Raw genomic sequence first — 25,656 nt, 5'->3', positions numbered from 1 at the left:
GGAGGCCTTTGATATCATTTTGTGGTAGTACCTCACACAGCACGCTAACCCCTCTCCAAAACGGAACGGTCACGTCACCGACTGCCACCAGAATGGCTTCTCCCCTAGCACTCTCCACCCCAGTTGTCACCATCACTGCCCAGATGCCAAAACCAAACCTGCAAGTCATCCTCCACTCCACACACTAGGTCCACCAGCAGATCTCACTAACTCGGTCCGGAAATGGTTCTTCCAGCCCAGCCTCCATCCCCTCCACTCCCACCCTAAAGTCTCTACCCAAGAGCCATGGCAGGAGCAGCCCAACTGGTGGCCTTGCCTGCCATCCTACCCCCTGCACTGTCCTCTGTTCAGATCATATTACTCTCCTGCTTAACCTTTCCATGTGTGGCTTCCAAATCCATAACACTGTCCCCTCACGGCCCTGTCTCTCTGACCTCCTCTGTTCCAGTCTCCCTGTTACTCACTCTGCTCTGAAGAAGGCCAGCTGGAGTTCAGTTACTCGAAGAGGCTACACTTGTTCCCACTACAGGCCTTTATACAGTTGACTCTTAAAAGTTTTGAACTGCGCGGGGTCGGTGAATACGTAAGGTCGACTGTATGCGTTGACCTGCACCATTTACACAGGAAACTGGAGCATCCTTGGATTTGGGTGTCTGCAGGGGTTGGGGGGGGGGGGTCCTAGAACCCATCCCTCGTGCCTGTTGAGTGATAACTAACTTTGGAGGCAGTCAAAATTATGCACAGATTTTCTACTGTGCAAGGAGGCAGTCAGCACCCCCAACCCCCACATTGTTCAAGGGTCAACTCTACTTGTTTTCCTTCTGCCCAAAGTATTTTCCCCTTCTTCTCATGACTGATTCTTCTTCATTTGAGTCTTACCTTAACTGTCACCCTCTCAGAGAGGTCTTCCCTGATCATCCCATTCAAAGCAAAACCCTGAGTCGTCACCCCAGCACCCTACCACTGTCACTTGTAAACTCTCACACTTTATCTTCTATAGATCCTGTCAATACCTGAAATTATGTTATTTGTATTTATCAGCCTGTCTGCCTCATTGTCTTTCTGTCTTCCCCACAAGATAACTCTAGAGGGAGAATTTGGTTACCTCCTGCTGTACCCACTAGAGCCTATTATATAGTGCCTGTTCCATAGCAGGCACTCAAGAATTGTTTAACGTATTGATTTCAGGTGAGAGCTGCCAGAAGGATTAAAAGGGCTAGATTTGTATGAACAAATGGGAGCCATTTTCTACCTGTCTGTTAGGCTGTTGTGTCCAGACTTTGAGTTACACACATACAGTTAGATGGTGAGTAGGACAGCCCTCAGCCACCATTGTTTTTGGTGTTCCTCTGTCCCTTTGTTCCCTGTCACATGCACATATACACACACACACATGCACACACACATGCACAATCACCATTTTACAGGCGACGCAGAATGAGGCTCACCGTGCATAAAGGGGACCTAGGAAATCAGTGCACCCTCTGTGGCCAGAACCACACCATTTAACTTCACTTCAACAGTGGTGTAGGAAGACAAGTCCTAAACTCTTAGACTTGGTCAGCTTGGGTTCAGATCCCAGCTCTGTTGACCTTGGATCCAGAACTTCCCCTCCCCTGCTCACGGCGTCCCCCCATGGGCAGCCTGCCCTTCGTCTCCTGGGCATTGGTGACAGCAGTCAAGGAGGTGAGGGGAGTGAGGGCGGCCTATGCTTCTCTAGGCAGAGTGGGCTCTCTCACTGCTCCCGATCAATTTTTATCTCCTGGCTTTGTTCTTGCCTTTCCTAAACATGAACATAAGCTGCTCAGGGGCTTGGGGCTTGCACACACACTAAAAGCTGTGGAAACAGATCTTTGCTATGTCACAGGGTGAGAGAACAATGCGGACGGTTGTGGAAAGAGGTGTGGATGGTGGTGGAGTGTGGTGGTGACTCTAGGAATGTGACATCCCTCTAGGGACAGTGACAGCATGTGTCTGCAATAGTCACACTGAAAGGGAATGTGGACACTGGTCTCTGACCTTGACTCTGTTTCTTTTGGGGTTGAGTAATTCTAATTCACGGAGGACGTAAGAGCCTGTGCTTGAACGTGTGGCTTCTTTAGCTGCGTACAGGGGAGTGATTTGCCCTGATCTGCTCCCCTGAGACCCTTGATAATGATTGCCCTTGCCCCTCTCGGGGTCCTGATTTCTTTCTCCTGCCCACAGCTCCATTCTGAACCTGCCAGGGGAGTCGACACTGCGGCGAGACTTCCTGAGGCTGCAGCTGGCCAACAAGGAGCGGTCTGAGGCCCTGCGGCGGCAGCAGCTGGAGCAGCAGCAGCGGGAGAACGAGGAGCACAAGCGACAGCTGCTGGCAGAGCGCCAGAAGCGCATAGAAGAGCAGAAGGAGCAGCGGCGGCGGCTGGAGGAGGTGAGCACCTCTGCACACTCCACACCTCTCGGCCCAGGTTGCTCCCTGGGCGTCCATCCCTGAGCCCTGATCCCACCCCTGAGGTCGGGCACCTGGCCTGCTTGGAGCACACACATCTTAACGGCAAGGGAGGATGAGACCAAACGCTCTTACAAGTGAAGGGCTTCCCTTGCTTGGCAGGGGTGACCTTGGGGTAGTCACCAGAAAAGCAGGGGACACCTCTGCCCTTCAATCCTGGCTCCGGTATCACCTTCTCACTGAGCCTCCTTGACCCCCTTACCTATAATCCCATGCCCTCTCTCCAGCATGACTTCTTGTTTTCCCCGCTTTGTTACTTTCATGTGGCTCTTATCACCTTCACACATACGCTGTGTGTACTTGTCTGTCTGTCTCTCCCCACTGGGATGTAAGCCCCTCAGGACAGGGCATTTTGTCTCTTTTACCCCTGCTGTATCTGTAGTGCCTGGAACAGTACTGAGCACACAGTGGACACCTCATACATATATGTGGAACGGATGAACTGATGTACGAATGAATGAGTTAATGATTGACAAGTGAAATATATGAGGTCTGTCCAAAAAGTATCCAGCCTTGACCTATGAAAAATAGGGACATTTATTGAAGAAGATACAAAATACAAGAAACATCGGGCATAAGACACTGATGCCTCAGTTCCTGTCAGAGTAGACACCATGGGACCTTGCACAATTCTCCCAATCACCATCAGCTGCCCCATCGTATTTTCCTGAATTTCATCAACCAGTCTGAAATCTCTTCCCTTTTAAAAGTGATTTTAGTTTTAGGAAAAGCCAGAAGTCACAAGGCACCAAATCTGGGTTTAAGGGGGGCCAAGTCCCTTGGACAATTTGATGTTTTACCAAAAAACTCTGCAGGAGACCTGATGTATAGGCTGACACATTGTGGTGATAAAGCTGCCAATCACCAGTTGCCCATAGCTGTGGCCTTCTGAATCATCCGAATAGTTTCCATGGAGGAATGTTCAAGCATAACACAAAATTTGATGCAGATTCGTTGCTCTACTCAGTCATTTTGAATGCAACAGCCACACAGTACACATGTTCACTCAATGGCGTCTACTGCTCCCACTGATCAGTACAGTGAAGATGTCATTGTTCATGTATGCACATTTCAGCACACTCTCCTTGGCTGCCAGGTTACATCGATGTGTCTCAAGCCGTTCCTGTTATATTAACAACGGCTGGATTTTTTCTGGGCAGACCTTATAGGTATTAACTAGACCACAATAAATAAGCTGATAAGTAAAATGTCAAGTGTGGAAAAGCAAGACCTGCTTTTATTGATACTCCTTTGTTATTCCTCTGAACACTGAGGAAAGCATTTCCAAGTCCTTCCAGATGCCCTTTGGTTCCCAGGGCCTATCTTCCAGCTGGTGGGCAAGACTTGCCTTTACCTGCAGGCCCTGCTCTCATTTCTGTGGGAAACCACACCGCCTGCAAGGCTGGTTCTGGGTGAGGCCCTCACCTTTGTGGTCTTACAGATGTTTAGAAAAGTCTGCTTCCCAGAACCTTGCTCTGAGGCCTCCTTCCTCTGTCAGATAAATCAGCACCCTAGACAGTTAGGAAACAGAGAGCATAGGAAGCTGGATGGCAAATGACAGGTTCATTGACTGCATAGTAATGGGGTAGTGATTATACAGTTTTTCCAAACACAGCCATACTCCTCATTAACTGTTTACAGCAATTCACTCGCATTGTCAGGTGGCCGCTGCAGTTAGAGGGGGGTGAATTGCAGACAGCAGGAGCAGATTGCTTTTTAAATGGCTCATCCAGGTCCAGCCTCCCAGGTTTAAATCAATAAGGGGCTCAGTTTCAGTTTGCACTAAATCCCATCATTATACCTCTAGAACATTAGTATGCAGACCAGCAGCAACAATACCGAGCAATTGCAATTATTAAGTGGCTTCTGTGTGCCACAGACTGGGTGGGGTGCTTTGCTTGTATCTAGGAGAGTCATCTAGTATCATGATCTCTTCATGCATATTCATCATTTCTCATGCCAAGTCCATGTACTCTCCATTTAACAAGAGGAAACTGAGGTTCAGGGAGGGGAAGTGATTGGTTCCATGTCCCAGGCCCAATAAGTGCAAAGCCACGGTTCGCACCATGTCTGCCTGCTCACCTTGTCCACATGGGCCCCGAAGCGGTAAATGTAGATAAGCATCAGAGCCTTGAACTGGGATCCTCAAAATTGGACCTTGTAGGCTTCTGCAAGAGACAGTAGGCTAGTGAAGCTCTCTGTCATCTAAGTACATAAGTCTGTAATATTGTCTGTGTGCAGAATGCTCAGCACATGAGAAGGTTGAAGCTCACCACCTTCTAGCCTAGGACTTGCACTGCGGTAGACAGAGGCACTGTAGCACTGAGGGGCAGAGACCTTCAGAGGAGTGAGCGGAGACGGAGGTGGGGGAAGGGAGGTGTGGGTGTCATCAGGCAGCTCTCAGGAGTGAAGTACCAGGCACCACAGTGGAGCTGCCTGCACCTGTGATTCCTCTTCTGGGCACACACTAAAAGTCCGACAGGTCCTCGCAGCTGTGCCGTGGTGTCATCCTCTGCCCACCCCAGCCAGTTTTGGTCTCTTACTGGCCCGCAGCTGAGGTTCCTCCAGGCTCTCTGGTCTCTGATGATACAGCGGTGCAAGGCCTAGACAAGAAGGCCTTGTCTAGGCTGTTTGAATCCAGGGTTTACTCCCTTGGGCTTTTGGTCAAAACCCTCTCACCAGCTAGGCGCTGCCCGCAAGTCCTACCTTTCCTTCCTTTTCCCTGGCTTGTGGTTGATTCCTTCCAAAAGCATTTCCCACAGCTGCCTCAACACGGGAGCATCACACTGTGAAAACCTTGACCGTTTGCCTTCATGGGTTCCTTGCCCAGTGATGTGTTACACTGCATTTCAAGCTAGAAGCACTTACCATGTAACCCTAGAAAATCCCCCATCGTCCCATAAAACATTTAAAATATGAAAGGATGCAAACATGTGCAGGGGTGCCTACACACACGCTACACACATGAATTTCCTTCTTTTTTAAAAAAATTTAAACTGAGGGACTCTTGGCCCTTGGATCTAGATCCATAATTAATGCAACGTATTTTCAGACAGTGCAGTGTAGTTTTCTTTTGTTTTTATTTATTTTATTTTGTTTCCTTTTCCCTACCATGATTTATTTGAGCTTTCTATGTTTTTTCATCAAATTGCTAGAATAATCGTCTCTACCAGTTATGAAGCACTTACCATAGGAGAGTACTCTGTTCGGCACTTTATGTGGATTGTCTCATTTAGTCTTCACAATAACCCCAGCCTAAAGATAATGCAGCGGGGCCTACGGAGGTTAATGATGTTCTAAAGGTCACACAGCTTAAAAAGAAAACAGATTTCAAACCCAGGGGATCGGACTTAGGAGCCCAAGGGCTGTCACTGTACCCATCCTGCCTCTCCACTAAGCCATAGTCAATATGCTTTTCTGTAGTCTTCACCAGGCCTCCCCTTCAGTGGTCCCTTACCCTGAGTGTTTAAGGACCTCTGAGCAAGGGCAGAGAAGCTGCACCAGTAGGTGCACATCTTTGAACCAGCTTCTGGCTCTCCTTCTCCCAGTCAGAGGTACTACTGAGGCTTCTCATATCTCTTCTTTTGCGGCATTTTCTGGAGCCTCTCCCTTGGATGCAACTCAGTGTTCAGGCTCAATGGGGCACATACACTCACAGGAACACACCCTGTAAGGCCTTGCTTGCACAGAAGGCAACTGCATGCCTGAGGGCACTTTGTGCGCCAGCGTGCACAAGCCCTGGCTTCTCACGGGAAGCAGGAATGCTTGTGACTGCAGGACACCGAGGTTATACCAGCTTTATCTTTTGATCCTACATCTTGCCCCTATTGCTCACTGGAGAAGAAAAAGAAATACTGCATACTCAAATGGCTGTAAATTCTGAACACCTGAGTATGAATGTCCCTGCCACCAAGGACTCCCTTCCTGCATCCTTCTCCGGCTGGATTCCCATCCACGTCAGCTGCCCTGGCCTGAGGTGACAACTTTCGTTTCTGGCGTCCGCAGTTAGATCTGCATATTTCGCATCACTGTGGTCAGGTAGGCTTGTGTAAGCCTCCTGGGAAATGCGTTCCATTTCCCCAAAAAAAAAAAAATGCCCTTCCAATGCCCTTTCCGTGACACAAGGCTCTGGAGGCTATAGCCTTTGTCTTACTCAGTGATCTCAGCTGTCACCTCCTACCAAAACTTTCTAAGGAAGCCCTGCATGTCCTTTGCTATTTATGGCTAACCATGTGGGTAAGGCTACATTCTAAATCAGTATCTGTATATTCTTAGGAGGACTTTGTACACTTTGAATGTAGTCATTTATCAGCATGTGAAAAGCACATGGCTTCAAGGCAATTAAATGGTAGGTACAAGACTCTCAGCTTGTGACCAGTGATAAAGTACAATTTATAACTGAGTTCTAGGAACTTGATGAAACGTAGCTCAGGTGAGTGAGTCCAGCAATAGTGAGACACAGTATGTAGAGGGCTTCTTCTATTTTTATTCAGTTCAATAAAATTTTTCATTACTTGGCTTAGACAAAGCACAGTTAATTTTACCCTCTGCTACAGTTAGGGGCCAGGAGGTGTTGGGATACCCACTCTGGTCATCTTTTCAGACACTGACCTTGAGCAGAAGATTTGTGGTGATGCCTAAGTCTGCCTAAGGGTTTTGAGATGATACCAGTGATTTATATATATTTTTCAACTTGCACAGGGCCTTGTACACCTCCATTTTGGAAAGTGTGTGTTTAAGTCACAGGAATGAATCAAATTTACCCCAGGAACACCAACTTGCTCTGTGGTAGTAAGGTTATCTTTCAGAGAGTTGTGTTAATAAGTTTTTCAAGCCACCGAGATCTCATTTAGTGCCCTTCAAGACCATCATAACATAGTCCAATGAGAACCTAGAAGATGTTATACTGCTTTTGTTTTATTGCCTGAAGGTTTTTTTTTAAAAAATGTTTGTTTGTTTGTTTGTTTTTATAGAGAGGGGAAGGGAGGGAGAAAGAGAGGGAGAGAGACATCAATGTGTGGTTTCCTCTCACGTGCCCCCACTGGGGATGCAGCCCACAACCCAGGCATGTGCCCTGACTGGGAATCAGACCAGCTACCCTTTGGTTCACAGGTGGGCACTCTATCCTCTGAGCTACTATTGCCTGAAGTGTTTTTGTTTTGTTTGTTTGTTTGTTTGTTTGTTTTTTAATACCACTGGTGTCTTATTAACTAGTAATAGTGGAGCCCTAATGTACAAAATGAGAGACTGGCAGTCTAAGCAGTGATTTCCCTGTAAGCCTCTTTCAAGGACATTGAGCTCAATGTTTTTAAGTGTACAATAGAATTAAAACCTTTTTCCTGTTCCTGTAGGCAGTCATTTAACAAACTTAGTGAATGCCCAGCTCCACTATGCAGGGACTGTACAGGACACTAGGAATACAGCCTGTCCTTGTGAAGACAAGATCCGTGAGGGAAACAGGCATCAGGCAAATAATCACCCGAATCACCATTCACTATCATTGCCAGAGTGACATGGTGGAGAAGAACGTGACCAGGTGCATATACCACAGGGACAGGAGCCTAGCCCAGCTCGGAGGAGCACTGGTCAGAGTTGGCTGAAGGAGAGCAGAGAATGATGGGAAGGGAGTCAAGGCACAGTCTTGCAGGGCTTCTTGGGCCAAGTTAAGGAGTTTCATATTTTACTCTAAGAATACCAGGAAGACATTGATTGACATGTGTTGTCCAAGGAAATGTGATCAGATCTGCATTTTTAAAATGCAACTTTGATTTTTGCCAGGAGAGTAATTGGAAAGAGTATGAGTGGGTGGGAGAGTCAAGTTAGTCCAGTCCAGAGAGGATAGTGCTTTAGGTGAGTTGAGAAGAGGAGAGATGTAGCCTGTAGAACATGCAGGGCCTGATGGTTGCCTAGATGTCAGAGATGAGGGAGCATGGACAGCCACAGAAGGTTTCCGACATCTCCTGAAGCATCCAGGTGGAGGACCAGGTTAGCAAGAGGTTAAGATCAGTTTGGAACATAGTGAATTTAAGATGCCTATGAGGAGGCCAACAGTGATGTCAAGGTTGCAGTTGGATTATATAGAGAGAGCATAGAAGAGGGGTGAACCATGGGAAAGACGGGAACTGTTAGTTGATGATAATGGAAGTGTACATTGAGAAGAGAAGAAAGTCTGGCCCCGAACTCTGAGAAGTCAGAGTAGGGGAGGAGAAGCCAGCAGAGAAGACTGGTAAGGACATGGGAGGAACACCAGGTAACTTTGATGTTGTTGCAAAGAAAATCAAGGATTTGAACCTGAGGGCACAATTAAAAGGGCCGGCTCTGCAGAATGCAGCCTGAAGTTCAAATACATAGCAGCATCCTTCAGTTTCAATATCAAAAAAGAAATTTTTAAAAGTAGCTTCTGTGTGGTACCCTTTAGAAACACATTAATTTCCTCTTTGTTTTGGAGGAAAAGAATTACTTGCTCAGGAAGTCAGATCTGGTTTTGAAGTGGAAGGTCAGCTATGTGAATTCAAGGGCCTCTGTGTCCCACCTGCATTCCCTGGAAGTTCTCAGAGTCTCCCCACGCCCCTACTTCCTGAGCTCTGTGGAGAGACTACTGATAAAGCTTGTTCCCACCATCAAGTTGTTCTAAGGTTTGACCAGGAAAATAGATGTGAAAAGAACTTTGTCAACTGCCAAGAGCTAGACAGATTCACTCTTGAAGGACTTATCAAACCCAGTTTAACTTTTACCAAGGAGACCCACCTCCTGGTTCCATTTAGAGAACTTGTTGTAATTACATGTTCGTCCACTTATGGCCAACTTTGCTTACCTTCTCTCTGAGCATTTGTTTTCACTCAGGGTAACCGATCCAGTCTCATGGGAGCCGTGCCAGCTCCAGACCCAGAGAAGCCGTTGTTGGTAAGGTTGTTCTTGGGGACTCAAGTAGTTTCTCCCAGATGCTCTTAGACCAAAAAGCCAGGGGGCAAGGAAGGGGCAGGAGAAGGCCGCGTATCTCTTTAAGAGTCAGTATGCACTGGACAACGTATTGAAACTCTTAAGTCTCCTGGGCACAGAGCATTTGGAAACATTCAGTTGGGAGTGGTTTGTTGGCTAACAGTTTCCTTAATAGATAGAAGTTTTTTAACTTTCTGGTGCCTCAGGTTCCTCATTAGTAAAACTAGAATAACAATAGCACTTACCCCACTTCTCCTTGCTACGCCCACCCCCCCTGCCTTCCCCGCCCCCGCCCGGGGCTATTGTGAGGATCAAATGAGTTACTTCATAGAAAGCCTTAGAATAGGCTTAGAAGACACTTAGTACATATTAGTTGTTATTATTATTGAAATTGGGTGCATTTGACTTAAGTCAGAGGTATAATTTCCAAAAGTTTAAATTCTTTTATGTACAGCAGTAAAACCCTCTTGAATTTATTAAAATAAAATGTACCAACACGTAAGCTTTTATTTATATCTTCTGAAGCATATTTGTTATAATACTAGTAGGAATTCAGTTATGTTGTTAAGAGAAAAAAATCACCATTAGGCTTTTAAATGATAGTATAGCAGGTGAATGTAGGGGTGAAGTCCCCCAGCTTTGAAGCTGTGGAGACCAAGGTGTATTGTAGCTATGTGGTCTTGGGCAAAACACTTACCTGCTCCGAACCTAAGCTTCCTTGTATACTTATGTACACAATTAAGATGCTATTGGCGGTGCAGGGTGGTTGTGCAAAGTAAAGGGAATCATATACACAAACCTTGGCACTATGCCTGATACAAGAATGGAGTGAATATGTTATTGTTGCTATAGAACTGACAGTTTCAAAGTTGTTAGTTTTTGTTTGTTTGTTTGCATGCTTGCTTTAAAGGTTTTCTATATAGATAGGATTTCCCATTTTCTGCCATTCTTAGTTCTCTAATGTACCTTCTCTGTGTGCTATAAAACTTGGGCTTTTCCATCCCTTTTTGAGGGCTCTTCCCTGAAAACACCCCTATTCCTGTGTCTTTCTGGGGCCTCTATCTGCTGCTCACTTAGCCAGCAGCCCTGTCCGTGCCAGCACAGGGAGGCAGCCCGTCTCCATCCTTCTGAATGCACCTCGTTTAGACCTTGGAAGGTCTCCCCTTCCCCTCCAGGCCCCAGGAGGCCTTCCTCTGGAGAGCTCTGCTTTTCAACAGATTCTCTTATAAGTACTTCTTGCTGTCATTTCCAACACTGTATAATTATGACCCCATTATGACCCCAGCCAGGTGGCTGCAACGAGTCTTGTGTCCCCCCAGTACCTAAATCAAACCCGTAAGAAGAGAGAGTTCTTGTGATGTCTGAATATAAGCCCTGGTCATTGGGGGCACAGTACATTAGAAGTAACCCCTTCACCTAGCGGGTAGAAGCAAGGTGGTCAAGAGTACAGCTAGTAAATAACTGCATGGGTTTGAATCCAGCTCCACCACTACTGCCTTTGTGATCTTGGGCATGACATGACTCCTCTTGGCCTCAGTTTGCCCATATACAGAATGGGGTAGTGGTAGTTTTGAGGGGTAAATGACTAAATACATACAAAGTACTTAAAACAGTACCTAGCACCCGGTAAGTATGTGAATAAATTCAAGAAGAGTTGCACAGGAAGGGAAAACACTTTGTTTCCCATTAGCTGCCTTGTGGCTACCCCAAGTCATCTCCTTTCGGGGTGAAGGCTCAGAGTTGAATGCAGCCTACGCAGGCTCAGTGGGCAGAAGCAGGAGATGGGAACATGAATGTGGCTATGCACCAGTGCGGAATCCCCACCCACTGGGCCGCACTCCCAGGTCCTCAGCAGAAGAAAGCACCATGAGCAAGAATGGCTCCCCCCTTTCAGGGCCTGGAGTGTTCATTCATTGACACTGCTGAGAAATGGCCTTTAACTCACTCACTTGATAATTAACTGTAAGCATCCTTATGGGTGCTGTGAGCAGTGGTCACCAGTGAGGGGCAGAGTGGCCCTTTATTCTTGGATGTCATTAGCATCAGCACAAAGAATGAATGCTTCCTAGCTGGGATTTAGCTCCATTATTTCAATAACTGAACAGAAATTATGAAACAGCCAGGAGCCAGGCCGACAAAGTGGATGCTCTTTGTCCCAGGCGGGCCTCCCCTGGGCCTCTGACAATGGTCTACAATCGCACATGCGTACATATCACACTTGTGCTTCAGAGGCTGGGTTGTGTGCCTGGATGTACGGAACGCTGCTTCTCAGTGGGTCCCAGAAGTTCTGGCTTACCTGCTGTGCGGCAGGAGGCAGGGCTTTGTGTGGTCCCCGGGATCCCTGATGGGAAGGGTTTCCTCCCAGGGTGAGGAAGTTGGCCTGAAATTCTTTCACTGCATCTTAAAATGCTACAGATATTTTAAGTCCTTTTGCCCAAAACCCTTCCCACACTTTCAAGGGTTGGGAAGGGTATGCTAGTATTTTATGTGTACAGCATTCCATACTGGAAAGATGTTGCCAACCGCAGGTGGATGGCAGGTGTGGCTTCCCAGTGACAGCATGCCTTGGGCAGCACAGACCTGTCCTCCGTCATCTAGGCTCTCCATGGAACCTCTTTTTATCCATCCAGTCTGCAGTTCTTGTGTTTCACAGTCACTATTTTTAGTTGTTCCTAACCATAGAACTGTGACAAGATAGGTTCACAGACAGTAATATTTCACATGACATTTAAATTCAGTTGTTTTCATTTCACTGTCATTTTCTTCAGTGATTAGTTTCCTGGATTCATAGAGTTTGGGGGGATATAAGGGACCTCAAAAGTGATTTAAGCCACTTCTCTCAAAGCAAAAATCCCCTCGACAATATTCCTCAGAGTCATTTAGCTTGTTTAACATATAATCTCTGCTTATACTTTTAGAGGCTTGATGCAGCATGTTCTATTTTTGAGCAACTTATCCTGTTATTGATTCAAGTCCTTATGAATTCCTGCATTAATACAAGTTATGCCAGAGAAAATTATAATGCCTTCCACGTCCTCCCCAAAAGTGTTGGAAGGCAATGATAATGTTCTTCCCCAAATGTCACCTGTTTATGCAACCTCTCCACATGTGATATGATTTAGCATCTTTAGTAACACCCCAGATGTGCAAGGTGGCCCTCTCTGTCGACAGGGTACTAATAAACTCCTTTATAATGGGCTTGTTTTCATAGGACTCAATCTAGAATCTCATATTAAGGCTTCCAAATAATGGCAGAAGGAATTTAGGAATTACATAGGCACTTGACTTTGACACTAACCTACAGAGTCATAGGTACTCAGCATGTCCACCAGGCCATTCTTGCTCCTCCACAGGAATCCCAGGAAAACCCAGGTGGCCATTCTCCCTGGGGAAATCGTTGTAGCACAGAGATAATAAGGGGCTTCTGTGGATGCTGGTCAATAATCCCATTGACCAGCATCCACAGAAGACAGGACCAGAATTCTTCATTAAGCCTCCTCACAGCTCCGTCTGTTTAGAACTGTCCACATGCTCAAAGACCAGTGTGGCACCCCTGTGCTCAGAGAGTGCTGAGCCATGGGGCTGCCTACTCTTTCAAAGCTGGCCAGGGAGTTCAAAGGAACAGTTTAGGCAGTTCATTTGCAGGAAAGCTCTGGATGGGTAGGTCGGATGGTTTATCTTTCATCTTGTGAAGAGTATAAAAAAAGAATGATGAGGTCTGTGTGGCCTATCCAGCTTCCTCAGTGGCCCTCTGATTACTGTTGCTGTGAAGAAAAGATAGGTAACCAAGTGAAGATAGAAAGAGAAAAACATGGCCACCTGAAAAAGCATAAGACAACATTTTTCACATGGTATACCAGCTTCTTCCAAATCCACAGAGACGGCACACCAAGAGCCAGGCACAGAGTGTAGTCCTAGCTTTGCACTTAACCCACTGAGTGAACTTGGGCAAGCTATTGGCCTGTGTGTGCCTCAGTTTCCTTGTCTGTCAAATTGGGATAATGACCAGTAGTCTGTACCTAAAAGGTTCGTGGTAAAAATTCAATGAGTTAATGTGAGTAAAGAGCTGAGAACAGTGTGTGGCATTGCAGGAGGCACTGCGTAAATGTTTGTTTGTATCATCGTTACTGCCATTTTTTGTTATTCTGATTATGTCATTGGGCAGTGAATTCAGGGGTGTGAAACTGTTTCACCATCGCTCTCATGTCCTTCCTGTAAAAGAAGGTTTGAAATCCCAGTTTTAGTTACAAGAAATGCCCTCGCCCTGCCTTGGCTGATTTGCTATGGTCTTTTAGAAACTGACACTTAGCACATGTTACATTGTGCAAGTGAAATGCCCAGAAGCTTCTGTGAGGTTTCTACAGAGCAGTCGTACTTAAGTGAGGGGCACGTGTGCCGTGTGGCTGGTTCAAAGGACCACACTGCATCCTTTCATTCTGAGTGTCTTTGAGCAGAGAGCCCCTGAGTCAAGGGGATGGTTTGAGGTACTTCCCAAGGAGCTCAACTTGATCCTGCGCCAGCAGCTTGCTGTCCTTCTAGAGGCTGACTCAGGTCCTCCATGGTCAGTGGGGTCCCCCTCACCACTTAGAAGAGGCCACCAGGGTGAAAACCAAGAAGAGCTCACTAAAAGCAAAGTCTGAGAGAATTCTGCTCTGTTTCACTTCTCATTCTGAACCGTTCGTAGATTTTTGCCTTGCAATGCAGCACATCCTTGCTGGACTCTGTAGGGTGAACAGACCTATGAGATCATCGAATCTGCCCCCTCCTAGAATGTCGGGTTATGGTGATTTACTCAAAGTCATGCAACATTCACTCATCGTTAAATACTTATTGAAACTGTGTGGTCTGCAGTGTTTGTTTTGGTGGCAGAGCAAGACTAGATTCTAGTCTTACTATTTTCATCCGGTGTTCTTTCCTCCCACCCCTTTGCCTCTCTTACCCACCCCTGTCACCAGTCACATGTCGCATTGCATCTATGGGATAGTAATTCTCAAGTGTAGATGTTACCTGTGTGTCTATATAATGGAAAATGTGAGGTATCTAAAAGATAGACCCAGAGCCCAAAATCCTTATGCAATGGCACCTAGCCATGTTTTTCCAAAATCCACCAAAGGTTATGAGAACAAGACTTAGTTTCAAGCTGGATGTTTGGTAAGTAGGTAAAAGCAACTAAGCATCCCATCTGGAATTTCTTAAGGGTATTGAAGGAAGCACTGATGGTGACAGGAGAGATGGAGTATCTTTTGCTTAGTTCCTCCCCACACGCTCTCACTGTACATCCTACCACATCTGGAACTGGTAGAACACTCTCCCCGGTACCAGGGGCTAGGGGGTAGTAGGGCACAGCATGGAAAGAGTGTGGAGTCAGGCCGACCTGGGCTCCACGTTTTCCAGCTGTGAGACATGGAGTAATTTACATAACTTCTCTGAGCCTCAATTTGCTTATCTATAAAATGAGAACGGTAATAAACTCTTATCATCACTTTGTGTGATTGAATGAGCAGAAGCATGGAAATCACTCTGCTCAGCAAATACCTGGCACTCATAGACAGTGCCCAATATAATTTGTACTCCTTCCAAGATTTCCCCCTAACTTATCTTGAGGCCATTGACAAGGCATGAAACCTTCCTGAGAGTCTATAAAAGAAGGAAATTTTTAATCGACATTGGGTCCACTTATCTCACAGGGCTCTAAGTAGAATGACCTGTGGTGAAGTACTTTAGGTAAAAAAAAATACATAGAGATTACAATTCTCTACATTTTTTTCAAAAGATTCCACACCCTTAGAATGGCAGGTGGCCTGTACTTAGCCGTATTTGCTTGGGTGCACGTACTGTCTTTCTGATCAGAAAGGAGATTGTGTTCAGTGTCCCCTCAGGTCCCAGCACGCTCTGTGTGTATCCTGGCAGCTCCCTCCAGCCAGCTCCCTGGTGTCAGGGTCAGACCACGTTGGTCCGCACTGCTGTGGAAACAACTTTAACCACGTGCTCAGGTGGCATAAACAGAGGTGGTATCTTCATCAGCAAAGAACCAAATTACAAATCTAGAGTTTCTTGGATATTTTCATTTGGATTGTTTTAAGGAAGATTTTGAGGTTTCAAAAGACATGAAAGGCCAAGATTTGTTTTTTATTTGTTTATTAGTGTAAATCCTTTCTTTATTCCAAAAAAGAGGACTTAAGGTAACTTACAAAGACTAAGACAGCAACCAAAAATAAAATAAATAAGAAAATAAGGTAGAAAGGACTAGAAAGTAGAAGAAAAAAACAGGATGGAGCGGGGCCAGTGTCAGTCCCCAGAAAGCCTGCACAACGAGAGTCCTGGCAGCTGAGAGAAGAGGCAGACTCAGAAGGACTCAAGGCTCACGCTGTGCGTCAGGCAAGAGTAAACTGGTCACTGCTTCTGAGCTTTCTGAGATAATGGGAAAGCTGTGCCCCTGCCCAGTCACTGTGGGTGGTGTCGTGAACGATGGGTGGGGCGATATTCCCACCGCAAGCACAGTGACTAGCTTCATTAGGCTGTTCTGATAACACTGTAAAATGCAATTCATGGCCTCACAGTTCATCAAAGTCACTTCTGCAAGAGCCAGAGCCTCCTGTGCAGTTGCACATTCCTGCTGGCTAAACTCCATCTGAAAATAGCATTTAAAGAAACAAAAGGAAGGAAAGATCAACCCCACAGTCTTTGTCATGAACATTCGTGAGGATTATTTCTCATGACTTTAATAAGGATTGAATATTAAGGGTTAAGGTGACATTCTCTTGCCAGAATGCAAAGATCTGAAATTCTGCATAGTCAGTTGGGATACATGTGTAATTTGGAGGGTCCCCTGAGCAGAGTGCAGGATGATTATCCTCATTAAAATAAACTTCCTAGTTCATACAGTTGAAAGGGCAGCCACACAGCCTCCTCCTGGAGGTGGCCAGACGGGGAACATCCACGGAGAGTATCTAATTGTTATAAAAAAATCATTCTTTTGGAACACCAACAGAATACAAGGGAGACAGGACCCTGGCGACCTGCTCCATAGAGCAAAGCTATAGTGACTTTAGCCTGGAAAATTTTCAGAGGGAGTATCATTGGTTGTCCCCCAACCAGGAAAAAACATCTAGGAAACTTATAAGAACCCACTGAATGTCTAATTTTAAGTGATAAAACTTTTGGAGGTGCATCTAAGAAGCTGTGGATGAAAATACAATTCCAGGCGACTCCATCCAGGTGGGGCATCAGCCAAAAATTTTAGAGTGATTGGTTTAAGCCATTCTTTTTTGACAGCAAAACCACTGACGTCTTCACGCATAGTTTGAATGAAATTCAGAAGTACTATTCTCCCCTTTCCACTTCTTCTAGCTTGACTTAGTCCCTTTTTTTTCTTTTGCCTTTCTCTGACATGGCAAATAGATACTATGCCAGTGCCAACCAGAGGTGGGTCTCTGCTTAGAAAAACATTCCCAGGCCTTGTCTGTGCTCAGCATAAAAGACTCTTCTGGCCTGGAGGGTTTACAGGGGTGAAGGGGTAGCCTAAGGCTCCACGAGGCTTTCTCCCCTCTCACGCTACCCAATCTATCTTGTACCCATGATACAGGCAACAAGTGTCATGGTATCAGGCTCTGTATCAGATAGAGTGGGAGACAAAATCTGGAGTGGAACAGAGACCCTACCCACAAGGAGGTTCAGCCTAAACGGCAGAGTAGAGGAAATGTACTCCGATGACCGGGATATGAAGTGCAATGGGATCTAACATATATGTACTGTAATGGGAAGGGAGATCCCACCACAGAAATATAGGAGGGTGCTGTGTTATATTCTTTTGCCCCAAGTTTTTTACTCAGTTCAATTCGGCAAAATCCTCCATGCACCTCTGAGGCATCAGGTTCCAAGGAAGAGACCGGGGGTCTACCAGGATCAAATCTCAAAAAGCTACTGCCAACAAGAGCCATCAGAGCTTTTTTTACACATGTCGGTTTGAAGCCCAGGACGTGGTCTTTCTCTGACATGCTTTGGTACGTCCCCTTGAACAGCCCGATGCCCAGGAGGAGAGAGAGCAAACGCTTTTCCTGGAAAGGCATTGACATTGAAACACAGCAGCTGGAAATTGGCAAGGTGCCCTCAGAAGGCTGGGGAAGTGGTTTATTTTTCCAGCCTCACCACAGGAACCAGAGGCCCGGCAGATGCCTCCACGAGTTAGCGGCAGCTGAACTGAGTGAGATCAGTATTAATTATAGTTACTTTCCAGTGTCTTTCTCAGAAACGACAGAGTTCTTGGGAAGCCCAGACCCTCTCGAATTGCAATCAATACTGTATACACCTTGCATGGCGACCTGAGTGGCATGTAATTATAAAACAGTATTGATTCCTAGCAAAGCGGTTGAAAAGGTACAAATTCTTCCCATAAAAATCTGCTAAATCTTCCAAAGGCTTGATTATTTCTTTTCCTGAAGAAAGAGACCAATGGTGGGAGTGAAAAACTTGAAAGGTTAGCTAAATTAGGGCTATTCCCTGCTAGGAGCCAGATCTGTACACATAATTATTTTATTCTCCATGCTGGCACTGATCGGCTTTGGTTGAGTGTTGGAAATACCTCTCTGTTTTGAGTCTATAATCCAAATTATTCTGTCAGTTTCCATGAGGATGTTTTCTGCCTTCCTGTATTTTTTTTTCTGTGAAACAATAATTGCATGTCTGGACTTGACTCACCCCTGCCCCCCTGGTTCCCCTCCCTAGACCCGCTTCTGCTCCTCTGTCGCACCATCTGCTGTGCCCCTGGGCCAGGGGCACCAGTCCCCTGCACACACACCATGCTCGCCCAACTGCCTGTTTCATTTTGGCACGATTTGAATTTCTACTTCTAAGTTGGTGTGCACTCCAGTCCTGTTAAAATAACTGAAAATCTGGGTAGGTTTTCATCTTTCCTCCTTTTGGCTTCATCTCCATCCTCAGCAGCAGTTTGAACATGGACTCTCTTACTGCCTTTGCTTCTTCACTCATGGATGCCCCACCACTTTCTGCCTGGGCCATACAGTAGCCTCGCTCTGCCTTCCAGCTTCCAGACTCACCGCCTCCCCTGGCTGTTAGGAAGCCTGCTGATAATGCAAGTCTGATCGTGGCATCTGACTGCTGATAGTTCTCCAGTGGCTCCCCATCACCTGCAATCTAAGGTGGACAAGGAATTGTTGGTCTGGATATGATAGATGTTGAGTCCCCCAAAATGCAGCGTTATCTCCCGAGCCTCAGAGGTGATGGGAAGGCAGCAGCCCGCAGGATTGCAGGTGGGAGCCACATCACGTCGGAAAGGCCTCCTCATTCTGAGCTCCTTTGGAGTTTTGAGTATCTGTGGTCACTGGGGCTGTGACAGAGCTTTTGTACTGGAAAGCCTTTTCCCTGCTTGTGCAGAGCTGGCTTGCCAGTGGGATGCAGTCACAATACATTCCGTTTGAGTAACTCATGTTTCCTCAGGCAGGAAGTGAATTGTTGTTGAGAATATTACAAGGGAATGGACCCCCTGGGGTGTCCCCTCCAAACCTGGTGTTTGAGGAAGAAGAATTCATAATGCCAGTACTGGGCTGTGACACAAAGGAAAGGACCTATGGAATTTCGCAAAAGGGACACTAATGGTGTGGGGCATGAAAAATCTTTTGTAATATATGACTATCCTGCATATCGTGGGATGCCTGGCATCCCTCACCTCTCACACTAAAAGGAAGGCAGGCCCCTCAGTCACTGGGACCAGCAGAAACTCTCCCACAGTCCCCACACACTGCGAGTGCCCCAGGGACCGGGGAACAGTACAGCCCCTGGCTGAGACTCCTTGGCTCCTGTGCCTACCCTGACGAGGCTCCTCCTCCCTGAGAGCATAATGGAGAGCTGGATTAATCTGTGATCTTTCTATCACTTCCAATGCCTCTTCACTTTTGTCATGATTGCGCATTGATTGGAGTCACAATTCTTGGCTTTGAAATCAAGCTCCACCACTCACTGGGATTGACCTCGAATGTGGGCATGACCTCAATTATTTAATCTCTCTGTGCCTCAGAAGATTTTGGTGAAGGAGGAAAGGTGCTTACCGCACTGTCCACCGTCGGAGCTTTGGTGATTGGATGAGACATGGGAGCTCCTGCGCTTAAGGTCTTCCTCGAGTAAGGAGTCAAAGTTGATACTTCAAATGCAAGCTCCAGGAAATAAAGAAAGGCGGCATGGTGGGCCGGGTGGGAGTCAGTAAACTCGCCTCTACCCTCAGCCATTCATTACTGTGTGCCTTCAATGTGTCACTTTACCTCTCTGGGGTTGGCTTTCTGTAGCTATCAGATGTTTGCCCCAGATGATGTCAAAAAGACTGAAGGACATAAGCATTGTGAATGTGCTTTAAAACCTGTAGGATCTCACAAACGGTTCGATAAGATATAATAAGTAACATTATACCTTGGCGTTTCCCCCACCCCAATTCAAAAACTCCTGTCAGCCAGTTGGGAGAATGCTCTTGATGGGAACTTCTCAGGACAGATGTGTGAACCCGGAGGGCCCACTTGCATGGCACATAGCAGGGTGTTCCGCATGACACGGAATTGCTCTCTGTCACCTCATTCTGTTTTGTTTTGTTTTTTTTTTTACTTTCAATATTATTTTGTATTAGTTTCAGTTGTACAGCATAGGGGTTAGACAGTCCTATACTTGACTGTTTTTCTTAATATTCTCAGTACCCATAGTTATCACATTATTGTTGACTTTATTCCCTGTGCTGTACTGTACAACTTTGTGACTATGTTGTAACTGTCCATTGTACTTCTTACCTCATTCTTGCCAACGTGCCCCCCAAGGCACAGGAGCGAAGGCACCTGTGGGCACGTAGGCATCTCTCGTTAAGAGCTCACATGTGCAGGTCTGCACTTCCCCTGCTGGCTTCCTGACATCGTCCGATTGTGTTTGGTTCATTCACGGTTGTCTGCTTGTTATCCCCCAGCAACAAAGGCGAGAGAAGGAGCTGCGGAAGCAGCAGGAACGGGAACAGCGCCGGCACTACGAGGAACAGATGCGCCGGGAGGAGGAGAGGAGGCGTGCAGAGCATGAGCAGGTACAGCTGGGACCAGGGAGCCCCGCAGATGGCCCCAGAGCACCAGCTGTCTCTGGGGAATGGGCCACCTTCTCTTGAGACTGCTCAGTTTAAGCAGGTTTTTAGTCTTTCTCAAGCAACTGTTCTTACCCATTCAAGAAGTCAAATGCACAACCTTGGCAATGCCCACTCATTCAAACTTGCTTCCTACCCAGGGCGAGGTCCCCTGACATACCCTGATCTTTTGATTCTCCCAACCCTGGGCATCTACTGTGAAAGTAGCACTGAAGCATGATAAACAAGCCGTGTCCTACTCTTTCATTGCTTCAGAAGAGCTTTTCTACTCAGGCAATCTCTGGTCTCCATGACTTGGAGCCACTGATGCAGGCCCCCCTCCCTTTGTTGGAACCACATTCTGAGAGCATAGTAAAATTCTGCAGGGTGGTTCCGTTACAAAGATGGTGCACAATGGCACGCTTATTTTATCCCTGCTGTTTGCGCAGGAGCCTCCACTCTTTATAGCATTGTTAACTCCAAGTAGCCCATAAACAGGGAACCTGTAATGAAAAGCTTTAAAATGTAGCTGGTTTTATTAAAACCAAATAGTCGCAGCAAAGCACTGGGCCATCTTGGTCAGCTATTGCAGGTGGCGGGCTTGTGCTTTTGACTGCATTGAAATGCTTTTGCTTCGGTGTGGCATACTTTTCCTGTTTTATGAGGAGGTGTCTGGGTATTTTTTTTCCCTCCTTCCTTCCACACTTTACTTGGCAGCTCTTGTCACCTTTGAAATTACCAGTTCTTTTTCTCTCTCTCTTTCTCTCTTTGTGTTCCTCTGAATTCTCTGCTGCCTACCTCTCCAGGAGTACATCAGGCGACAGTTAGAGGAGGAGCAGAGACAGTTAGAGATCTTGCAGCAGCAGCTACTGCATGAACAAGCTCTACTTCTGGTAATGGGAAAGCCAAGAGCCAGCTGACCTGCTCTGTGTTCATCGTATGTGTGCGCACATGCATGTGTATGTGTGTGCGTGTGTGGTTGTCCTCCTAACGTGCCAGTCCAGAAGAGGAGCTCCTTCAAGCCTCATGAACTTCAAAAATCTCATAGAGGCTTCATACGTTTCCTGACCCAGTTTTCCGAGTCTCAGTACATTCAATAATACACTTGCTATGTTTTGTTTTTAACTCCATCTACCTGTAAAACTTTAACATGAATCTGGCCTCATTAGAACTTCAGACTTTTTTTGAGACCCGCTGTGTTTATTGCAGAGTGATTTTTAAGGTCATCAGCAACATGCTAGAATACAATCACAGCAAAATGCACCTCTTCCATAAAAGCCCACTCAGCTCCGCAGTCATGTCTCATTTGCAGACTATTAGTTCTGCCCTTATGATGGGAACATTTTGTGTTCGCTGCTCATGCAGCTTCCACTTGAAGTACTGTTTTTTATTATTATTGCAGTGCTCTCCAAATGAGCTTCTTGGTATCTTTTTTCTAACTGAACTTTTTCTTCTATAGCAGTATGATATCTTTTAGCCTGTATATAAGCTTGCTGATGGCTTTTGCTGATCCAAGTTCAGGCAATGTCTTTAGCTCCTCTCTTAGTTTTGTACTTAATTGTATGTGTTTGAATGGTTTAGTTACTAAATCAGGAAGTGGATGGCTCCTTATGGGGGTTGTATACTGACCATACAAATGTCCTCATTATTGCCACTTTCCTGGTTGTAATTCATCAAGGATAAGTTACTTTGCAATGGGTAATGTCCTTTAGGGACTGCCATTAAGGCAATTGTGTTTTCACTAAATGTCACACTCTGTGTAGATGTTAAGCCAAACCTGTAGCGTAGCTCTGTGGCACATCCTCATATCCTCCTGTCATTATTGGGGTCCTCTGTTATTTAGCATCACTTTTCACTCCACTGCATGCTTAGCTGGTACTGGCCAATGGTTTCTCTGTGGTGATTTTGCTACTCTTTCCTGATCTGGACAGGAATATAAGCGCAAACAACTGGAAGAACAGAGACAAGCAGAAAGACTGCAGAGACAGCTAAAGCAAGAGAGAGACTACTTGGTTTCCCTTCAGCATCAACGGCAGGAGCAGAGGCCTGTGGAGAAGAAGCCACTGTACCATTACAAAGAGGGGATGAGTCCTAGTGAGAAACCAGCATGGGCCAAAGAGGTAAGTCAGCAAGCAAGTGTAACCACACCCTGTTGGCCAGGCTGCTGGTTATCATGAGTTCATCCAGTGAAAGTGGAGATTCAAGCTAGTGCTGTGAATCTAGAAAACAGTTCACTGTAAAACATGCATGCTTTGCTTTTGGAAAAGCCATAACATTATTTCTGTAGAGAAATTGCAAGTCACCTTAATCTTTTTTTTTTTTTTTGATATTTGCAAATGAAGTGGATTTGTGTAAATAAAAACAAGGAGTAGAAAAGCCATTTCCCTTATAACAGCCCAAATGAGTTTGTAGCATGAGGATTTTTAGTGACTTTTCCATGGAATTATATGACTAAGGACATAAGGAATTCTAGGTAAAATCATTTGCCATCTATACCTAACCCCTGAAACTGGTTATTAGCATTGTCACTAACACTCCCTTTTCTTTGGTGGTACCAGTGGACACACATTGGCCTCAGACTTGTGGCCAATACTGTGATACTCACTTCCAGGGTCAGAGGTCATTTGTTTTACAATTACTTCCAAAGTAGTGGTCCTTGGCTCTATGATGAGCTATTTTGAAAATCTCATTAAAAACTGTTGGAATGGTAGGAAGAAAGGGTGATAACCAAATGGATAAAGCAAACAAACAAAAGAATAACTCCAGCCAAGACCAACAGCTCTTCTAGGCAATCATGGTATTGCCTCATGTGTGTAACACCCTGGCTTTTGGTTCTGTCATTCTTTGTGGCACCTAGTGATTTCCTTTCTTTTCTTGTGCGCAGAGCTCACCATTCAAAAGGATGTTGGCATTGTGTTGTGTTTCGTTCTAGGGTCTTCAGGTACTTACAGCTAGAATTTATTTCAAGTTATTTAGACTACAATATTACCAGAATCAGATTTCTTACATAAGAACCTATTTTTATAAAAATTTTCTTTTCTTTTTCTATTCCCTTACATATGTATAGAAAATGCTTGAAATGATGTCCTGCCGATAATGAGAGTTGTTTAGGGGAGGAAGAAACTACAGGGTTTTTTCTTCAAACATTTTTGTACGTTTATGTATTGTTTAAATCCTTTGTCATGAGTATGCACTGTTTTTTTAAAAGTTTTTTTTCTTTTAAAACTTAAAAAACTAAATTTGTAGAGAAAATCATTTGATTTGCTGTAAAGGACATTTTTGATCATTTTCCCTTTGAGTCTGTAAATGTGATTCACATTTACCTAGGTCTGTAGCACCTGCCTTGTTCTCTTAGATCAATAGTTCAACTTTGTGATCCTACTCCCAGGTACAGCGCCAGCCCCTTAATAACCTACTATTCTTCCAGCTAAGCAGAACCACTATGCTATTAAACAGCAGCTGATGTGCATTCTGGCTGGCAGAGATATGCCGCCTCCTTCCACTGCTAAACCATTTTCTAGCCAGGCCACGCTGAAGCCTTCAGCTCAGCCAGACTCACAGCTCCTGATTATGGCAGGTGTTTAGGAGACTGAAAAACTAGCCTCTACTAAGCTAATGCAAGTAGCCCCTGCAGAAATTAATGACTCCAGACCAAGACTCCTGTTTGAGCGTCACTCATGGGGGAAAGATGGAGCAGCTTGTTCTATTAGACTTGGTCTCGAAGAACAACTGAAGCCCCAGGAAGCCTCAGGGACCATAGTGAGATCTCCAAAGCAATCTTGCTCACAAGGATGTAGCCCAGCTCCAGAGTTAGAGTCTAAGGTCATTTGTGTGTCCTTTCCCAACATCTTCAAAGTGGTAAGCATTTGTCCATTACGGCAATTAACAAGTGCCTTGGAGACTCATATGGTTCTCAGGGCAGGAGAAGTATGAATTCATGCATCCTTACAAGTACCTTAACCTCCTCTGAGAAGTGCTGCATCGCTAAATGACCTCTCCTTGATGCCTTAAGAATTCCAGGCCCCAAGCATGAGATTAGGACAGGAACCCCTGCAGATCCCATGAAGACCGTGATTCCTTGCAAAGCATCCCAGAATTCCTTCTTTCCCCTGTGCAGCTCCCTCATGCACAAATGTACAAAAATGTGGGGAAAGCCTGGAGCAGTTCCCATGTCCTTCCTTCTGCCTCTACCCAGCACGTTCTGACTTGAACTTAACTACTACTTTGATTCATTGTTTTCTAGTTACCATTTGTCCTCATCATTAAATGTCCAGGCCTATCCTCTCTATTCAGAAATAGTTTACAGTTCCCGAACTTTCAGAAGCGGAGGCATTCCTGGGAACAAATCTTTGCAGACATCATCAAGGCAGTTTTCTAGAACTCCTCATACCCCTGTGCTTCCTGGCCAGGCTTCTAGCAGTAAATGGAGCATAGCGGTTGGGCACACAAATGCCATGGCTGTGTCATCAAGCACTCCCCATGGGAGGTTCCGTGGTCATCAAAAGTCTGGGCCAGCTTCGGGGGGTGACATCTTCCAAGATCCCTGGCTACTCTTAGCAGCTGGTGCTCCTCTTTCGGGCTTCACGAACTTCTAGACATGTGGGAACATTCTTTTGGGATTTCATGTTTAGTCCTATCTTCCTGGGTGTTGTTAACATAACCCATCTTTAAACTAACCATCAATCTATTCATGAACCAGTTCCCTAGTCTTAGAGTTGGTGTTCATATGTTAGAAGAAAGATGAAGCATTTAGATGATAAAATGAGTAACAAATGCCAAATTTAGGATTGGAATAACTGGTGTATTATACAAATAACAACAATAATTGTCTGCTGTGGTTTGATTCATCATTATTTTAACATCCGTTCCTCAAATAGGGATAAAAATGGGTGTGAGGATCCTTCATAATCTGTTAATGTATCTCATCAGCAATATACAAACTTTTCTTTTAGAGGATTATTTACAGATCTCTTTTCTTGCAGTAGGGAGGTAAACAACCTGGGTTGAACTGTCCTTTGAAGGTAGAATAAAAGGTACCATGTCTTTTTTCAAATGCATCCTCTGGCAGGATATAAATTTGATACCATCCTCACCAGGAAGGAGTGGGCAGCTGTGTCCATGACATGGT

General features: G+C 45.6%; 1 protein-coding gene across 7 annotated transcripts in view; it reads left to right on the top strand.

Moving 5' to 3' along the window:
• TNIK (TRAF2 and NCK interacting kinase) overlaps positions 1-25,656 on the top strand; it is a 346,968-nt gene that overhangs the window by 251,634 nt on the left and 69,678 nt on the right. For 4 of the 7 annotated variants that reach the window (XM_045851219.1, XM_045851224.1, XM_045851221.1 and 1 more), the window contains exons 12-15: positions 2,206-2,410; positions 20,385-20,495; positions 21,335-21,421; positions 22,460-22,648. In XM_045851219.1, the coding sequence (XP_045707175.1) occupies positions 2,206-2,410; positions 20,385-20,495; positions 21,335-21,421; positions 22,460-22,648 (592 nt within the window). The remainder of the gene's footprint in view (positions 1-2,205; positions 2,411-20,384; positions 20,496-21,334; positions 21,422-22,459; positions 22,649-25,656) is intronic. The other 3 variants (XM_045851226.1, XM_045851225.1, XM_045851223.1) reach the window with 1 other exon arrangement.

Source organism: Phyllostomus hastatus, unplaced genomic scaffold (genome assembly GCF_019186645.2).
Source record: "Phyllostomus hastatus isolate PE091 unplaced genomic scaffold, TTU_PhHast_1.1 phas_contig_86, whole genome shotgun sequence".
Lineage (NCBI taxonomy): Eukaryota > Metazoa > Chordata > Mammalia > Chiroptera > Phyllostomidae > Phyllostomus > Phyllostomus hastatus.
This window is presented reverse-complemented; position numbering and strand designations above follow the sequence as displayed.